Here is an 18834-nt window from a genome sequence, read left to right as displayed (position 1 = left end):
AGAAGTTAAAATAATCATTAATTTGGGCTAAATCTTATTTCATATGCAAAATTTTCACTCACCTGAGCAGTATTACCATGGGCTCCCTAAAGTAAAAAGACAAAAAGAAAATAAAAAAAAGATATTATTGAAATAGCAAATGGGTAACCAAGTAGATGATTGGTATGATAATATTGGCTTCAAACCCTGTAAGAGTTGGATGCCCTTATCAAATAGGTAAATGTACATGTGTATACATGTACTATACTTTCAAGCTGCAATTTTGTTGAAAATGACAAGAAAATATTAACCTTTATGTGGGTTAGGATTTTCAAGTAGTTAGCATCACACTTAATATCAAAGCGGCATCTACATGTATTTCTGGAATCCGCTTTACTGGTGAAATAAAAAAGCTTGAATTAAAAAAGAAAATTCAAATGTCTTTCTAAGAAAACCGCCCAGAGGAATAGCACCCCTTATAGTGCATCTAGTATCATGATACACCTAGTCAAAAAGTTTTTGATAAGCAGGCATTAATAGTGCCTGTTTAAAAATTACAATAAAACAAATTTTGTAAAAATACTATCATACAAATCATACATACACTAAAGTATTTATTAGCCTTTAAAGAGAAATGCCAGTAGTTGCAGTAAACACTGATTTCATGAGTAAGTCTGTACAACCAGGCTTAATTGTCAGAATATCATCGAGGATCTAGATCTGGTACAGTTACATAAATTGAACTTTGTGTAATCTTGAAATCTACGCTGAAAAATGTCCACACTGAAGATCGCCAACACAGATAGGCACACGTGGGACAGTGTATATTATATTGCTGGAATAAAGACCCGACGGAAGTGACCGAATCCGCGCTTATTTTGCTTATTTCTCAGCAATTACACAATTTCTTCCAGAATCCTTTGGCACATATTTTTAATTCATACAAACAGACACTTGGGTGGTCATTATATTAGATTCTGACCAAAGTCATTTTGAGATCGTTACCAAAACTCGAATTTATCTTTAAAAGACCATCACCTTTTTTATGCAAACCAGCCAACAAGATCCCAAAACCCAATGGCACCAAATATTTTTCAAGGGCAGTTCCAGTTAGGCAACAACTTTTTTTCTGAATAAACGTGAGTAGAACTTACATATGAAGTCAACCGAACCAACGAAATACCCCAGAAAATGCTTCTTTGCACCAACTTATACTTATTTACAAAAAAGAATGTTTTTAGTACCCCCGGTTTACAATTAGAAGCAAAAAAAATTTGAACAACAAAGCTCTTACAGGAAGACAATCAGAATTATTAACTTGCCGATTAAACACTTCTGCTGTTCTAATGCATATATTCACTTGAAAAGTTCGAACCTACAATGCTTCCTTTTCCCTGTAATTTGCTCTGAAATGCCATCAGCATCTCATAAAGATGGAAAGTGAACTATACAAATTCTATGTATAATCATCATAATTGTTACATAATTCAAATAAGAAATTTCTGTAATCTGTCAAAAAAAGAATTGTTTCTCTCCTTTTTAACTAATGCAAAACCACCTAGGCTGACACTCCTATACGATTCAAGCCCTTATTATGTAAAGTAATGTTAGTAATCCCAAACAATGCTTGCAACCACCTAGAATTGAACAAAGAATGAAAACAAGTGGAATGCCTCTGGCCGTCTCACCTGCATCACGCGGTTCAATATAGCAGCAGTGCTGACTTTGCATACTACTCTAACTCGCACAAGATGTTCAGTGATACATGGTTACTCTTATGTCCTCTTTTTATGAACTAGACCAATAAACTTACAGAGATATGATGGTTATTCAACAAAAAACCCCAACATGGCCAAAGTTCATTGACCTTACATGACCTTTGACCTTGATCATGTGACCTGAAACTGGAACAGGATGTTCAGTGATACTTGATTACTCTTATGTACAAGTTTCATGAATCAGATCCATAAACTTTCAAAGTTATGATGGTAATTCAACAGATACACCCAATTCGGCTAAAGTTCATTGACCTTGGACATGTGACCTGAAACACGCACAGGATGTTCAGTGATACTTGGTTACTCTAATGTCCAAGTTTAACGAACTAGACCAATAAACTTTCAAAGTTATGATGGTAATTCAATAGATACCCCCGATTCGGCCAAAGTTCATTGACCCTAAATGACCTTTGACCTTAATCATGAGACCTGAAACTTGCACAAAATGTTCAGTGATGCTTGATTACTATTATGTCCAAGTTTCATGAATCAGATCCATAAACTTTCAAAGTTATGATGGGAATTCAACAGATATCCCCAATTCGGCCAAAGTTCATTGACCCTAAATGACCTTTGACCTTGATCATGTGACCTGAAACTTGCACAAAATGTTCAGTGATGCTTGATTACTATTATGTCCAAGTTTCATGAATCAGATCCATAAACTTTCAAAGTTATGATGGGAATTCAACAGATATCCCCAATTCGTCCAAAGTTCATTGACCCTAAATGACCTTTGACCTTGGTCATGTGACATGAAACTCTAATAGGATGTTCAGTAATACTTGATTAACCTTATGGCCAAGTTTTATTAACTAGGTCCATATACTTTCTAAGTTATGATGTCATTTCAAAAACTTAACCTCAGGTTAAGATTTGATGTTGACGCCGCCGCCGCCGCCGTCGCCGTCGGAAAAGCGGCGCCTATAGTCTCACTTTGCTTCGCAGGTGAGACAAAAAAAAATCATGTTTGAACACATACATGTAATGAAAGTTCCAGTGAAGTTCATTATCCCCAAAGTAGTTAAATGGTATAGTACGCACGACCGGATTGATCAAAATCATGCTATTAGAGGATGTGTGCTTCTGCACATTAATCAATAAGATTGAGTTTTACACATCAAGCGCACATCGGCATTTAAGCAAGATATAAGTCACGCTTAACTTTGTGAAACACCCCCAGCAAACATTAGAAAGCAAGATTTAGCTGGGTTATTTCACTACTCTTCCTTTGATTCCATTAGAAGCACCGTCCCGCCATATCACCTACATGTAGATCTTACCTTTCTGCCTCTACGTCGAGATTGTCGCTATTATAATAGGCATCAAGAAATCAATCTGTATTAATGGGTTTTATTTCAATTTTTTAATCTTTTCTGTCACTTTTCATTCATCAAGATTTCAAACATGCATTCTAAATGCACTACTTGGATTGATAATTGATTTATGGAAACTTTGCAAATAAAGTGAGACTGTTGGTGAATAAAATTGGTTGCCTGGATATAATAGCTGAAAACATCCATTCCAGAGACTGAATTGCACGTCTAGTTACAATGGCCCTTATTCTGAAGTCGGGTTTGATTTTAAACTCTGATTTTAAGTTGTGGTTTAACTATGGAAAGCCAGTTAATACATAGATCTATAACAGTAGAGGTTCAATGTATCAGCTCATTGGACTGCCAAAACATTATTAACTGCCTGGGAAGGACAAGTACGACAGTTGTCTTCACCATTATAGAATTAAAAAAGAGCACAGTAAACATGAGAAGCAATCACTGTAAACAAAACTTTGAAACGTTTGGCTTCCCATAATTTTAGCACAGAGTTAGACCATGGTCTAAGTTCAACCCGACTTCAGAATAAGAGCCAATATGTACAAGTACACATGTAGGAGAAAATCAAACAGGTATATGTGTGTTCAAACAGTACAGATAAACACAGATTATTGCCGTTTCTAATGAGGTAATGTTTGTCTATTACATATACAAGTAATAACCACCTGTCCATAAAGACACATTCATTTGTTTCCCTTGAAAATGGGATAATTATATTCAATTTAATTCAACATTTATTTCCCAAGGTATAAGCATCAATACATTTCTACAAGTTACATGACATACAACGGAGGTAATAACTCAGTAAGCAAAACTTGTGATGACTGTACCGTGATGTAACAACAATAAATACATAATACTTAAAAAAAATGACTGGGAAAGAAAAAAAAAGAATCATACAAAGTACAATCCCTAACAAAGGAAAAAAAACCTGTCGAAGAAGTCCACCTGATCATGAACCGCTTTCCCCCAATAAGTGAGCTTTACAAAAAGATTTCATTGTAAAATATGATTTATCTGGAAACTATGGAGATATAAGAATGAGTGTATTGGAAATAACAGATCAGTGTAAAATGGTGAGTCCTATTATGTTATTATTACACTTTGAACAGGGATGACAGCTTCTTGTTGGCATGGGTTAACCTGTCGACTACTGACTACTGTAAATCCCATAGGCTTTGTAAAGGAATCACCCGGTTCCGGCAGACAATGGGTTAGTATCTCAAAACATACTAACCTTGCCTTCTTGTGCAAAAGAGGTTTTCCCGGCACCATCGCTTATCCGAAACATCTAGAAAGATTAAATGTAAAAAAATAAAATTAATAATGAAAACTAAATAATTTTACAATGCATTCAGAGATGTTGTACACATACAAATCTAGATCACAGCATCGACATAATGCATGCAACTTTATTAAATCAAAGTCCAAATTGGCTTCAAGTTGCAGAAAATGATGGTTTGATTATGAATTAGAATTTAATTTGCTTTTATAACTTCTGAAGGTTTCCATGGCGAAGAAGAATAGTGTAGTAGGTTTCACGGTACACCATGTATCTTTCTTGCGCAAATGTTGGTCCTGAAAAGGGCCAGCCAATCTCTAGAGACAATATGTTGGTCCTTTTCAGGACCAACATTTGCCCAAGAAAGATACATGGTGTACTGTGAAACCTACTACACTATTAATTTGCTTTTATTCCTCTATGTACATGGAGGCTTGAAAAAGACTGGAATTTTAATTTTACTGTTCATACCACTATTCAGATATTTGCTTCTTATGATTTTATAGGTTGAATATTCATATCAAATGTTACCATTTCAATGAAAATCATGGATCATGTATTGTACGCTAAGTTTTAGAGATGAAAGTAACAAAAATAATACCTGACTGATCCCTTTGTGTAATCCCTCTACTGCACCGAAGAACGGGGAAGCGCCGCTGACATTCTTAGCATCAAGTTTGGCTCCATTCTCAAGCAGAAACAATGCAATATCCTAGAAAAAGAAATACAAATGATTGTACAATCATTCAATTATTGTATAGGCCTATGTACCTCCAAGACATGCCAAGTCCCACTTAACCCTTATCAAACTTTAGGGGGGGGGTCAATTTGACCCCCCCTCGACAAATTTGCTGCTAGCCCCCGCACAAATTTCAAACAAAGAGATTTGTAAAAAAACAATAAAAAAAACAAAGATTTGAAAAATCAAAGAAATACATGTTCTAAATTAAAAAAAACAATCCGGCTGTACGCGCGTGCAAATTTTCGTGGCCATCGGGCAATCAGCGGCCGAGACGGGGGGGGGGGGGGGGGGGGTGGGGCATTGGGGTGTGCGTAAGATGTGTCCATAAGATTGAAATAAGAGAGTCTTGACTACTAGACCTTCATAGAAGAATAGATTTAAGGAAATATAATTTCAACAACTTACATAATGACCATTCCTTGCAGCCATGTGGAGGCCCATATTGCCGGTCTTTTTCTCGCGCGCGTTGATGAAACTCGGTCGCTTCTCTTGAAAGAAGACGATGAGTTTGTAGACAGTATCGTACTCTCCTACTTTACATGCTTTGAAGAAGAGATTCTCCCATTGCGTGTAGTTCCCAGGAAACACTTGGTACAGAAATCTTAATCAAATAGAAGACAAGAATGATATGTTATATCACTAGTAGATAAAAGGGGGTGGGGGGGGCACAGCCAGCCCATGCCCCCTATTTTAGAAGCAAAATGAAAATTTGAAAGTGAAGACTTTTTTTTTTGCTTGTCAAATTTTTTCTGGTATAAATATCAGTCACATTTGGTTAAAACCTTTTCTTTAAAAAAAAAATTGGGGCTTGTCAATTTTTTCCCTCCAAATTTTTTTTTTGCTTGTAAAATTTTTGGGTATGAAATATCCTTTTTTGGTTTAAAAACCAATTTTTTCTCAAAAAAATGTGCCCCTTTTGGAAAATCCTGGATTAGCCCGTGTTATATGATTTATACAGCCTCGAATACAGACCATCTCCTTTTCTCTTCTATGCAACTTAATATTCTATTATTGCATATAACATGATAGGAGAAATGTCCCTATTTTATTTCTCCCTTTCTTTTTCCTATGCCCTTCCCTATACAAAGCCTATATGAATTACAGAATTTAATAGTTAAAGAGTTAACTTACATACTCCCTGCCTTGAGTAGTTTATTCTTTGAAGGACTCTCAACATAGATCTAGAAAAATAAACAAAACAGCGGCTGTTGATTAATGACATCTACAAAGGTACTGTCACATCATTTGCAGTAACCCTTACGGGTAAGTTGTGGAAAATCACTCGCAACTTAACCGCCACAATGTTCTGAGTATCATTCATTTACATATACATGTCCTTGTACTAGAACACAAAGTTGATTTTCTAATTAGTGACTGTTATAATTAAACGACTATGAAATTTTACTCCAGCAGAAAGTTACTCAACCTTGTCTGTACATGAATCTACAGGTCCTTAAAGAAGATTCATCTACCACTAATCGCTGTTGAATTCCCTATGAAAACCCAATCCTAGTATAGCTCAAAATTTACAGAAAATGTGCTTCAAGGAGTATAATTTATAAAACATACATTGCATGATTACATGTATCTGGGGGGTGTTTCACAAAGATTAAAGTCGCACTTAAATGCCGAGTTGCGTATGGTATGAAAGGCTTGACCGCATTGGTCAGATCGTGCCATGAGGACGCGCACTACTGCGTACCTATCAATAAGATCGCGCGTTGCATATCATGTACGCGTCGGCATTTAAGTGCGACTTAAGTCATACTTAAATCTTTGTGAAACACCCCCCTGGTTTGTATTTAATCTGTATACTAGCAGATGGTTTAATTACCATTTGGTTCGACCATTAGTCTAATATCCTATTCGTCCAATTTCCAAATCTTTAACAATAACTTTCAGTTATCTTTTTGAAATTTGTCATCTAAAATTTTGTGTTTGCCTCTAATCATGCAGACATGGGAATAGACAAACCGGATATTAGAGAAAGTGGGTATAGTCTATTTTAAAGTTAGCCAAAACGGATAATTAGGTTAGTGGCAATTCGATCAGGGCGTTGTTTTATTGTTTTACGAAGATTTAAATTCTGAAATACATAACTGAACTGGTAAAAATTAGGCATGATTTTTAGTCAGACTTTTAACCCTAAAAAGACGGGGGGGGGGGGGCTGATTCAGCCCCCCCCTCGACATTTTTCGTGATAAATCCGCCGCTCGAAAGTTTATGACTGCGTCGCTCGCTGACTTTTTACTTTCAAGTCTCGCGCAACTTTTGAGACTAAAATTGTGACCCCCGGGTACACGGTTGCGAAATTACGCAACATTTCGTAAGTGCATGCAGACCCAAAATTACTCAAAAACATGAATTTGTATACAAATGCAATGCAAATAGTGTTCTTAGCCAAAATTCATAAATGTATCATTTTTTCCTCCTTTTACTGCTTAAAATCAATTAATTCTATCCTTTGTATGGTCAAAATAAAGTCCCCGATAATTTCCATTAAAAAAACAATAAAAAACAGAAAGTAAAAAAAAAACAAAGAAATACATAAGAAATTTAGAAAACAATAGAATACATAAGAAAATAAATGTGATGTTGAAATTTTTTGAAAATAAATTTGATCAGATGCCTATCTAGAGTATGTGAAACAAAAATTAGCATTTCAGGGGCATTATTTAATTAATTAGAGCAAACTTATGATTTTACACATAAATTAGCATATGAGACATGAGATTTTTTGCAGAATTTGATGGTATAGTTTTGGAGATAATGCCATGGGTAATTTGTGTGCCAATTTTTGTCCTGATCGCGCAATCGATGGCCGAGATCATCAGCCCCCCCAGTCTTTTCAGGCGGCGATATAGCCCAGTCTGAATCAGCCCCCCCAGTCTTTTTAGGCATCGAAATAGCCCAGTCTATTTAGGGTTAATACACTCTTTGAAACACATCCTAATGGTACAGGATTAGAACGTGAAGGAACGTCAAGACTGAAAGGAAAGTAGACCAACTGATTATCTTACCTCATATTGGGGGTAATTGGAAGGAACCAGGTCAAAGGGCTCGTAAAGGGAGACTCCTAAAATCTTGCGAATATTGACTGATTGTAAGAACAAAATGTGTTAAAAAATGTATTACTAAAAATGCTAAAAAACACTTTTTTACAGCTGTGCCAAGGCTTGGATAATACTATGCAATGCTTAAAAACATCTGCATTCAGCGATTTACAGTATAAATGTTGAAAATCATTATCATTCTTATGAAAAATTATGATATAAATGTATTTCTTGCTGATGTGGTTTACGGTACACCATGTGGAGTGTTATAGAAACAGTGGATAGAAGAAGAGAAGAAGTGGATAGGCGAGAAATTGGAGATTTGAGAGTATTGTGTCTTGAAAATAGTCCTAAAAAGGACTGTAAACGAGTAGAGATGATGAGAAGTAGAGAGACTCTCTACTACTCATCATCTCTACTCGCCGACTCAAGCCAGCATCTCCTCATCAGCTCTACTACTCAAGCTGTTCTCACTCAACATTCCTTCTGGTTTACAATCCTTTTCAGGACTATTTTCAAGAAAGAATACTATACTCTCAAATCTCCACTTTCTCGCCTATCCACTTCTTCTATCCACTGTTTCTACAACACTCCACATGGTGTACCGTAAACCACATCAGCAATTGTACATGCCACCATGCAAACCTTCAAACAACATCCAAATGTATTTCTATTGTCGACTCTGACTAAATACTCATTGAAAGGCACAGCCCTAGGCCAAGGCCAAAAGGAGCCCATTTCATAATGAGTTTCAACTAATAATAATAATGTTCTGCATTTATATAGCCCTTATTACATCGCAATGACGTCTCTAGGTGCTTTTAATACAGATATATTATTCCCCCGGTCACTGGATCCTTGCAAGCCCGCATACAATGTATACACCTTCTCCACTCCCTGGGGAGCATTCCAACAAGAGTTCAAAGAGTCACTTGCTAGGCATACTACATAGGCTTTCGCATCCTACCGGGTACCCATTTAACACCTGGCTGGAGAGTGGCAAATTGTGGATTAACGCCTTGCCAAAGGACGCTAGGCCGTGGTGGGATTCAAACACACAACCCTCTGATTACAAGGCGAGAGTCAGAACCGCTACACCACGGCGCTTCCACTATTGTAACTCTGCCATTATTTCACAACCATATGACGGCAAACAGGGCCAATCAACCAATCAATATCAAAGTTTCCATGAAAGTTTAACAATGAAATGGGCCCCTGGACATTCCCATACTATGCTTAAAGGATACCAAAATTATAAAAAAAAAAGCAATCTTATCGGAAAGAGTAAAATTAGAGGAACAATTTAAAAAAATGGCTCATCAAAATCGGTTATGAAATAAGCAAGTTATGGAAGTTTGAAAACTCTTGTTGTATTTTGCATGGGGATCCTCAAATGTACAAAATAAATAGAGAATTCCACAAAATCAGCCATTTTGAAGCATGTTTGCCAATTTGAGGATCCCCATAGAAAGAACAATAAGACTTTTTAAACTTCCATAACTTGCTTCTTTCATAACTGTTTTTGATAAAACCTTTTTTTTAATTATTCCTCTCATCTAACTCTTTCCAATAAGATTGCTTCTCTTCTTGAGTTTTGGCTTCCTTTAAAGAAAAAGCTGAATAAAATCTTACTTCTACTTGGCCCCTTGCCATGGGTAAAGTCATCAATGAAGTCACCGGTCTCAGCGTCCTTGAGAACGATCCGACGGTCAGTGGTGACAGTTTCTCTGGCCTTGCAGAGGTAGAAGCCTGACCCTTGAGTGAGGGTCAGATTGATGGCCAGAGAGATGCAGAGGTCATTCATACTGACCGCTCTCGGGACGGTCATTTGATCAAATCGGTCCGTCATCTTCTTGGAGATAGCTTCCCGAGTCTGCAAGAGGTAATTCCATTTTTTTTTAAATTCATTGATGTTATTTTTTCACAAATATCTATGAAACGTTCAGCAATATTTTTCAATATTCTTTTCTGCTTTCATTAAAACCAAATTACTATCAAAGTGGACTTCCCCTTTAGTATTATTGACAGTTATCCTCTAGATTCGATGGAGCTTGCTTTACTTCTGTACCCCCATCAAAAAAAAAGGATTCAAGAATAATTGTTTGGTATGAATGCAAGTATACAAAGGAATTAAGTTTGCAGTTGCTTTCAAGCACACACAGAGATAAAAAAAAATAAAGTATACACCAACAAAAATCTATACATTATCAATATACATGCATATTAATAATAACTTTCTGGAATAAATTGATACTCTTTAAATTCATAATCCACGATCTAGGAGCATGATGAATAGATGACTGCATGCTGCTATAACCCCCCCCCCTTAGTTCAGGTTATGTGGTTTATAATCATCATCGGAATCATCATCATGAAATTTAGATTTTGATGTCAATCATCCCCACTATGAGAAATAAAGAAAAAGGTGTACAAGACAAGGTGAAAGGAAGATGGATAGAAGAATTAGGTGTAGAAGAAAAGCAAAGACATAACTGAACTAGTCATTCAATGATTACATAATCTTACCTCTGTTTGAATAGTCTCTATGTGTTTCCACCACTGCCTACATGCTCCAACATCAAACTTACTCTCTATTAACACTCTCTCTGTTCATTGAAAAAATAGAGTTAATAGTATCCAAGTAATTATGGAAATACAAGCATCATTTCAAAGCAGCTGAACTTTGCTATTTCTTGACTATTTCCTGTGATTGAGGTATCAAACTAAAAAGCAGATATAAAACTTTTCAAACATGTGAGTCTTTTTGAAACTCAGAAACTGGGGGCCACGTGACATTTTAGTTCCCTTTCTTCAAATTGTTTTTACTCCATCATACGAGAATATGGAATCTCACAGGTTATACCGCATGAAAGAGAAGATTCTATGCTTTACGGTTATTTGTCTATTCTTTTTGCGATGATAAATCATTGATAATTTACGGTTCCATTTTTTTAAGGACGCACTGTTTATCATAAGATTCAAATGCATCGTGAACACAGAGTCATGTGATGTATCACATGATTTGAATGTGTCATGAACCTAGAATCATGTGACACATCACATGCCTAAAAATTTTGTGCCCCCGATCCCCACCTTGGTTGCAATCTTCTAGAGTTTCCTTCAGCATCTTGCGTTTCTTGATCAGCTCAACGTCTTCAAGAACCTCTGGAAGATTGTCAAGATCGTGTTGTGCTGCCCTCGTTTGATGTTCCAACTCAATCTATTAAAAGAAATTAAACAACAATAATAATTATGTGACTTATAAAGTGCCAAATCCACTCTGTAGAGTGCTCAAGGCGCATAAAGAGATAAATAAAAAAGTTTTTAGAAGATTTTGAAAGTCTCAACAGAGGTACATTTTTTTCATGTTTTCAGGAAGGCTATTCCAGTAAGTGGGGCATGCAAAAGCAAACATGATCCCCCAAGTTTTTTAAACTTTTGAAATACAAATTATCCATTCAGTGATCACTACCCCCCCCCCATCCCAATCAACATACATTTCTGTGCAATATCACATAAGACATCCACTTTAACATGTTTTTTTCATATCATCCATATCGTAAAAGTTTTAAGAGATACATATGAGCTGGAACAGTGACCAATGCATTTTGGAGGATTGACCAAACCTTTGGAGAGGCTTTGATGTGAGCAGGGGCCAATCCAGGATTTTCCAAAGGGAGGGGGGGGGGGGGGCAAATTTTTCACAAGCCAAAAAAGAATAAAAGGTTTTCAACCACAAATTAAGGATATTTCGTACCCGAAAAAATTTGACAAGCCAAAAAAAAAAAAATGATTTCACAAGAGGGGGCACACCTGTTTCAATGGCATTTTTACATTACAAATTTTAATTTCGATTCTCAAAAGGGGGGGGGGAGCACGTGCCCCTTGGATCCGCGTCTGGATATGGTAATGTGTTCTCACCAGTCTGTTAATGACGGCTTTGGCCTGTCTGATCTTGAATCCACACATGAAGTAAACACACATAGCACAGCACACAGCCATGGGATCAGCCTGCAAAAGAGATTGGAAACGAGACACATAATGATTTGATTCAGATCAATACGAATAAACAATGAAGGTAAGAGTGGGGTAGTGACGATGAGGATGATAATGATGATGATGTTGCTGTTGATGATGATACTGATGATGAACAGGATGATGATGATGTTGTTGATGAACATGATGATGAGGAGGATGATGATGGTGGCTACAATGTTGTTGGTGATGATACTGATAATGAACAGGATGATGATGATGAAAATAATGATGGTAATGACAGCCATGATGATGATGATGACCGCATGATGAAGATGATAATGATGACAACGATAAAGGTTAGGAGAAGCATGCTACTGTGTGTTAACAATGATTCGACCCTCCAAATATTTGTCTGCTTAAAGGTGCAGGATAGTTGCAGCAAACAATTATTTCATGAGAAAGTCTTTTAAATGAAGCTTAATTGTCAAAATATTATCACATATCTAGATCTAGCACATTAATGTAAACTTATCTCTGCAAAATCATGAAATCCTAGCTCAAAACCGATAATTCTGATGATCACTAACACTAAAAAGCATATGTGGGACAGTGTATTGCTTCAAAAACTACCCGACATTTGATTGAATTCTGTGCTTATTTTGCTCATTTCTCTGTCTTTCTCAGCAACTACGCATTTCTTCCAGAGCTATTTGGCACATATTATTTTATTTATACAAGCACTTTGATGGTAATTTCATTGGATTCTGTTCGAACTCATTTTGAGATTGTTACCACAACTGGTATTTATTTTTAATAGAACGTTACGATGTCATCGACTTCCATCACCTATAAAGGCACTGCATTTTTCAGTAGGAATCCCCACAGCTTCCCACAGTGGCTTTTCCATATTCCTCATCATCACTATCTTACCTCTAAAAGATCTGAGGAATCTATCGGGGTATTAATGCGAATCATCTTCTCAAATGTCTTGAGGGCAAGGTTGATACTCCAGCGATCGTTGAGAAGAACCTCGGTGGTGAACGTTCCAGGGATGAAGGAGTTGACCAACTCACACAGGACTCGACTATCGACTAGATCATCCAGGCCCTCCACATTCAGCTTTCTGCCCTCTCTCGTACTCTGTAAGAGGTGAAAAGATTTTATTTGATAATAATGACATATAGCATTTATGAGGCACCAATTACTTATTTGCCTATTCAATGGCGCACTGTATGTTACAGCTGCTAAAGCTGCTTGGTGCATTCAAGGAATTAATCCTCTCGGGTGCCCATTCACCTCACCTGGGTTCAGTGCAGAACAATGTTGATAAATTCATTGCTGAAGGAATACACATGGCTCAGATTCAAACTCACGTCCCTCAGAAATGCAACCATTAGACCACAACACCCCCAATAATAACAACAATATACTCAGCTATCAACCAGATTAGTGTAGGTTTCACGTTACACCATGTATCTTTCTTGGACAAGTGTTGGTCCTAAAGAACCACCCAAACTTGATGCTTCGACAGGTGTCTTCGTTGTCTTCAGGAGAATGAGCAAAATTTGTAAAACTTTATATACTCTGTTAAGGTGCCATTTACACTTTACCTTATAGGGTATATATCTCTGATTGGCTGGAGAAGTCACAAGCAGATTATCCAGGCCCTCTACATTTAACTTTCAACCCTCTCTAGTACTATTAGGTTAAAAGAATAAAAATAACAGAAAAACCTTGTCTTTATAAACCAGCAGTTGTCACATGGTTCAGCCAGGATCAACCTTCCTCTCTAGATCTCTTTATCCTGCATTCTATTCAACTTCTTTATCTTTGATCCCCTTCCTTATCTTTCTCTTTAGATGATGTTATTCACTCATGTTTTGCACATTTTAGTCTGCAAAATGCTCAAGTACTGCAATTATTTGACTTATAGATGGTTGGCTTAGGCACCTTGTCCAAAGCCAGAGTCATGCCTTTCCTGCAAAAATCCCGCAAGAAGCTTTTCATTAAGCCAGCAGCTACTGAGCAGTACTAGACTGACATTGCTTTAATCCCATCGTCGAACCCCAAACAGGTAGCAGGATTCCCATTTTCAATGTCTTATGGTCTGACGGGGCCAGGGGTTGACATCCAGACCATATACCTCACAACCGGGAGGTCGGGAGTTTAAGCCCGGGCCACGTCAGACCATAAGACAAATAGTGCCCTTACAGGGGGATTCCTGCTGAAACGCCTTGCACAGACTTTTGACAAGTCGCCTCATGCAGAGTATACTGTACAATAAAGTTGAAGGAGAGGTGATACGACATTTGCTCCTGCGACAATTGCTCAGCGGTTAATTTTGTCTTAGATGTCGGGTTAGGGTTGCAATAGGGTTTTATGTTAGGATTAGACTTAGGTTAGGGTATAGATCCAGGATTAAAATTGGTCATTCCAGGGGCCAGTTTCCGAGTCATAAACTAAGGATTTGCAACTCTTGCAACTTTGCCATAACGGCAACTACCATGGAAATCTTGATTATGATTGGCTGCCGAGTCCTGTTACCATGGTAGTTGCCATAATGGTAAATTTAAAAGTTGCAAGTCCTTTATGAAAAAGGCCCCATACAGTGTAGATAGATGGATAAATGGCATTTATTGTGATTAAAAAAAATCAATTAGCAGCCAAAGGCTGAATTACATGAATTTGTACAGAGTAAAATTTAAGTAAATAAACAAGCAATAAAAAAAATAGCAAACTATGGATAATATTGGAAAAGGGATACAGAAAGAAAAGTATACAGAGGGAGAAGTAATATCAAAAGGAGGAATAGGGAAAGGTTAGGAGTAGACTACAATGTAAATGTATAACATTATGAACATTTTAACATAAATATTTAACCAATGTTGAATGAACTACAATACAAGTAGATTAAAGAGTGGATTGTATGAAATAATACTTGCTTTTTTTAGAAAAGAAACAAACAAAAGCTATTAATTAGGTTATATTGAAGGAGGAAAACGTGTATTCCATAAAACATGTGTGTGGAAATTAGAGCCAAGCAATTGTCGCCGGAGCAAATGGCACGGAACCGAAGGAGAGTGAGCTTACATAAAGTCAAAAGCAAGGAAATTCTCACAGCTACAATGCAGAACAAATTCAAGAACATATTAAATGCATTGAAAATGCCTGTCATATGACAATAAACATCTCACAGGTCTTTGTCAAATATTGGTAAAATGGAACAGCACTTCTGTCCTAAGTTTTGGGGATGACAAAAATTGCAAATATGTCAGATGTCCAGTCCAGGACGGAAATGTTGCCTTGATTCAAAATTTGTTAAAGACTTCTTAGTTGCTTTTGCTATGGAGGGCATATATGACAATACATTTTCTATGTTCTTGAAAGCGTACTGCATCATTGTGCAAAAACTCCCGAAGTATGAGCTTACATTCAGCATGGTAGTAACCATCTCCAGGATGCACTCCTCGGGGTCGGGCCGGTGATGGGATTTCTTCTTGAACTTCTTGCAGAAATCCTCTCCGGGGAATCGGATGTGTTTCGGCTCGGGCGGGGGCGGGCTCTCCGGTTCCTGTTCAACCAGGGGGAGTGAATGTTTGTGATAAAGGGGAAATTGTGCTCCATGAGAATGAACCCAATGATGTATGAGGGGCAATTTGAAATGTGCTGTATGACTTTAACCCAATGACCAATATTCTGAACTGTGGTCTAAACTGTGGTTTGATCATGCTGTGGTTTAAATAGCCCAATGATGTACATGTATGAGAGGCTATATGAAATGTGCTGTATGACTTTAACCCAATGACCAATATTCTGAACTGTGGTCTAAACTGTGGTTTAAATAGCTCAATGATGTAAGAGAGGCAATATGAAATGTGCTGTATGACTTAAACTCAATGACCCCTCTTCTGAACTGTGGTCAAAAATTGTGGTTTGATGAACACTACATGTATGGTCAACAGGTAATGGTTTAACTATGGATAGCCAGTTGTGTCACAAATCTCTAACAGTATACAGTTGTGCTAAAAAAATATTTTTTGGTGGGGTTCACTTACTTTAAAGCACCACTGCATGTTCAATTTACCATCTCACTTCTCAATCATTAACACAGTACAAGGAATTGTCTTCAAATAATACATGTGTATAAAGCAAAATAGTTTCATATACCAATAAAGTATGGGAAGAGTATAGTAAACATATCAAGCAATACACGATGCAAACAAAATTTATACGTTTTCCGCTTTCCATTATCCCCCCCCCCCAAAAAAAAAGAATGAATTAGCCCATGGCCTATTAACGTTAAAATGGACTTCAGAATATTGGGCTAATGAATAATGAAAGGCATTTTACAGCTGTAACCAATACACCAAATGAATGAAAAAGAGACAGACAGGCAGCTTTGTATTTGTGATGTAACTTCCATGATATAGAATCTTCAAACTTATACCATGAATAGCATTCTCTTTGCAAACTTTCTTTGTGCATAAAACAAGACAAAAGGAGATAATAATGATAATTCAGTTTATAGATATCTGGGTCCCGCCTGACAAAGAGCTACGACTGATCCAATCAACCACAACTATGGAAAGCCAGTAATGTCAACATCAAAAATACATGTTTCTTCAAAATATTTTCTAAATACACTGTATGATGTATATTCATACTTTCATAGTTTTCTTGAAAAGTCACTGTGCTTCTCTTTGCATTCAGTGGAGCGTGGTGGCCCAGTGGATAAGTCTTCTGACTTTGAAACAGAGGGTCGTGGGTTCGAATCCCAGCCATGGCGTAATTTCCTTCAGCAAGTGAGGTGAATGGGTACCCGGCAGGATTAATTCCTTGAATGCATGAGCGCCGAGAGGCAGCTCAAGCTAAAGCCGGGGTAATAATAATAACGCGCCTCGGAATAGAATACTTCTAGATAGATGGCGCTATATAAATGCCTATAATTATTATTATTATTAATGGACATTCTGCGAATTTCCTAAAGAAACCATTATGACGTTGATGGATTTCCATATACTGGAGGTTGATTGGATCAATCGCAACTCTTTGTAAGACGGGGCCCTGGTGAAAAATGAAAGCAACGGCAAGCAGGTGCAACTTACCCCCTGTGATCTGAGCGATCCTGCAGAGTTTGGGGTGTAGGGAGGAGGGGGAGGGGTAGGCAGGGGCGGGGTGGAGGGTGCAGGCGAGGAGGGGAGGGATTCGGGAGGGGTTTCAAACGGGTTCTGTTCACATCAATCGGCAAAAGATGGTGACGGAGATTGAGTCGTGTGTGAAGGGAACACAGCAAGCAAAATAAAAAGCAAGTTTAATCATGGATTATTACAGACATGACTGACAATTTGTACAAGCAAAAGCAAGTTTAAAAATGAGTTATTAAAGACGTAACTGATAACTAATACATACAGGCACGGTGTGCAAGTGTACATGGCTGCAGACACTTATAAGGAAAACAAAAAATGTATTGGGATCATTCTGTATATAACAAAGAAATAACATTATTAAAACAATTCATCATTACAAAAATTGAAATAAAGTACATTTAAGGACAGCATGAATGCAAACATACATACATGTGGAAATGTTTAAGCATACAAATATTTTTTTATTTACAAATAGCAATGCAGGGTTTCAAAGAACAGTTTAAAACATATATATTACATTACAAAAGCACATTCAAATTAGTCAAAGTGCAAAGCACACACAAGCAAAAGCGATTTCACAATCTGCATTTTAAAATTATGTTTCTTTTTAATCTGATGACTTGGGCTTTAAAATAATGATTTTTTTTGGTTGAATACCAATTAATAAGTAATAAGTTCTCTGAAAGAGAGAGGTTTGCCATCGATCTCTAATTGACACTGGTCAATTAAGATCACTGTGACATGTACATTTTGTTCAAAACAAAGACAAAAAACTGATCAGAATTGTACCTTCATATTTGAAATCCATTGCAAACTTTCATTTTTTCTCAGAGCTCACAAGAAGATTAACTGCTACTGGCTACAGTTTGCTCTAACCATGGTAATTGCAATTACTATCAATGTTAGAATCACTACATACATGTATGGCCTTAGACACTTGAAAAGAAAAAAAAAGTTAATTGAAATCCTCTTTCAAAGTTTGATTTCAAACTCTCACCGGACTGTCTGGAAGGGAGTCTGCGATCAAGGAAGCGCCACCAAAACCAGATAGGAAAGATTTTTGGTACGAGACCTTCTTTTTCTTCTTCTTCTCAGGCGGAGGTTTTGGCGTCCACTGTATCAAATTGAAACAATGACAATATCATTTAAATTAAACAAAATACATGTTAGTCTAAAGATAAATACAAAAAATGATAACATTTATTGAATCAAGGATAAAGTGACATATTGCATTTAAAATAGTTGTGGGGCATCACAGTTCTTTATTTTCTATGCAATCCGCTGATTCTGCTCCGGCCAAGAACCAGGGCATGAGTGTGCATTGATGAATAAATGAAAAATCTAATCGGACTAGATCCTTAGGACACTAATGCTGCAGTTTAGATTTTCAGATTTTCAAATATTCCAATATAAACAGTTCCACACGATATCAAATTTCCAACCTTAACTTTATACTAAAATCTCACAATGGAAAGATGTTTTGGGTGGAGAATTATTAAACTTTCTTGCGTGAATTTATCAAGCTCCTGAAGTTACAATAG

The 18834-nt window shown here is 36.9% G+C and overlaps 1 protein-coding gene across 3 annotated transcripts in view; it reads right to left on the bottom strand.

The window, feature by feature from the left end:
- LOC121421087 overlaps positions 1 to 18834 on the bottom strand; it is a 43984-nt gene that overhangs the window by 17995 nt on the left and 7155 nt on the right. For 2 of the 3 annotated variants that reach the window (XM_041615700.1, XM_041615701.1), the window contains exons 5-18: positions 18291 to 18407; positions 17252 to 17374; positions 15577 to 15717; positions 13077 to 13286; positions 12090 to 12179; positions 11262 to 11388; positions 10695 to 10774; positions 9801 to 10041; positions 8136 to 8212; positions 6247 to 6296; positions 5521 to 5716; positions 4975 to 5085; positions 4329 to 4382; positions 63 to 86 (exon numbers count right to left, since the gene is read on the bottom strand). In XM_041615700.1, coding sequence (XP_041471634.1) covers positions 63 to 86; positions 4329 to 4382; positions 4975 to 5085; positions 5521 to 5716; positions 6247 to 6296; positions 8136 to 8212; positions 9801 to 10041; positions 10695 to 10774; positions 11262 to 11388; positions 12090 to 12179; positions 13077 to 13286; positions 15577 to 15717; positions 17252 to 17374; positions 18291 to 18407 — 1641 coding nt within the window. The remainder of the gene's footprint in view (positions 1 to 62; positions 87 to 4328; positions 4383 to 4974; positions 5086 to 5520; positions 5717 to 6246; positions 6297 to 8135; positions 8213 to 9800; positions 10042 to 10694; positions 10775 to 11261; positions 11389 to 12089; positions 12180 to 13076; positions 13287 to 15576; positions 15718 to 17251; positions 17375 to 18290; positions 18408 to 18834) is intronic. The other variant, XM_041615702.1, reaches the window with a different exon arrangement.

This window comes from Lytechinus variegatus, chromosome 9, assembly GCF_018143015.1.
Source record: "Lytechinus variegatus isolate NC3 chromosome 9, Lvar_3.0, whole genome shotgun sequence".
Lineage (NCBI taxonomy): Eukaryota > Metazoa > Echinodermata > Echinoidea > Temnopleuroida > Toxopneustidae > Lytechinus > Lytechinus variegatus.
The sequence above is the reverse complement of the archived record's forward strand: the minus strand, read 5'-3'. Positions and strand labels throughout refer to the sequence as shown.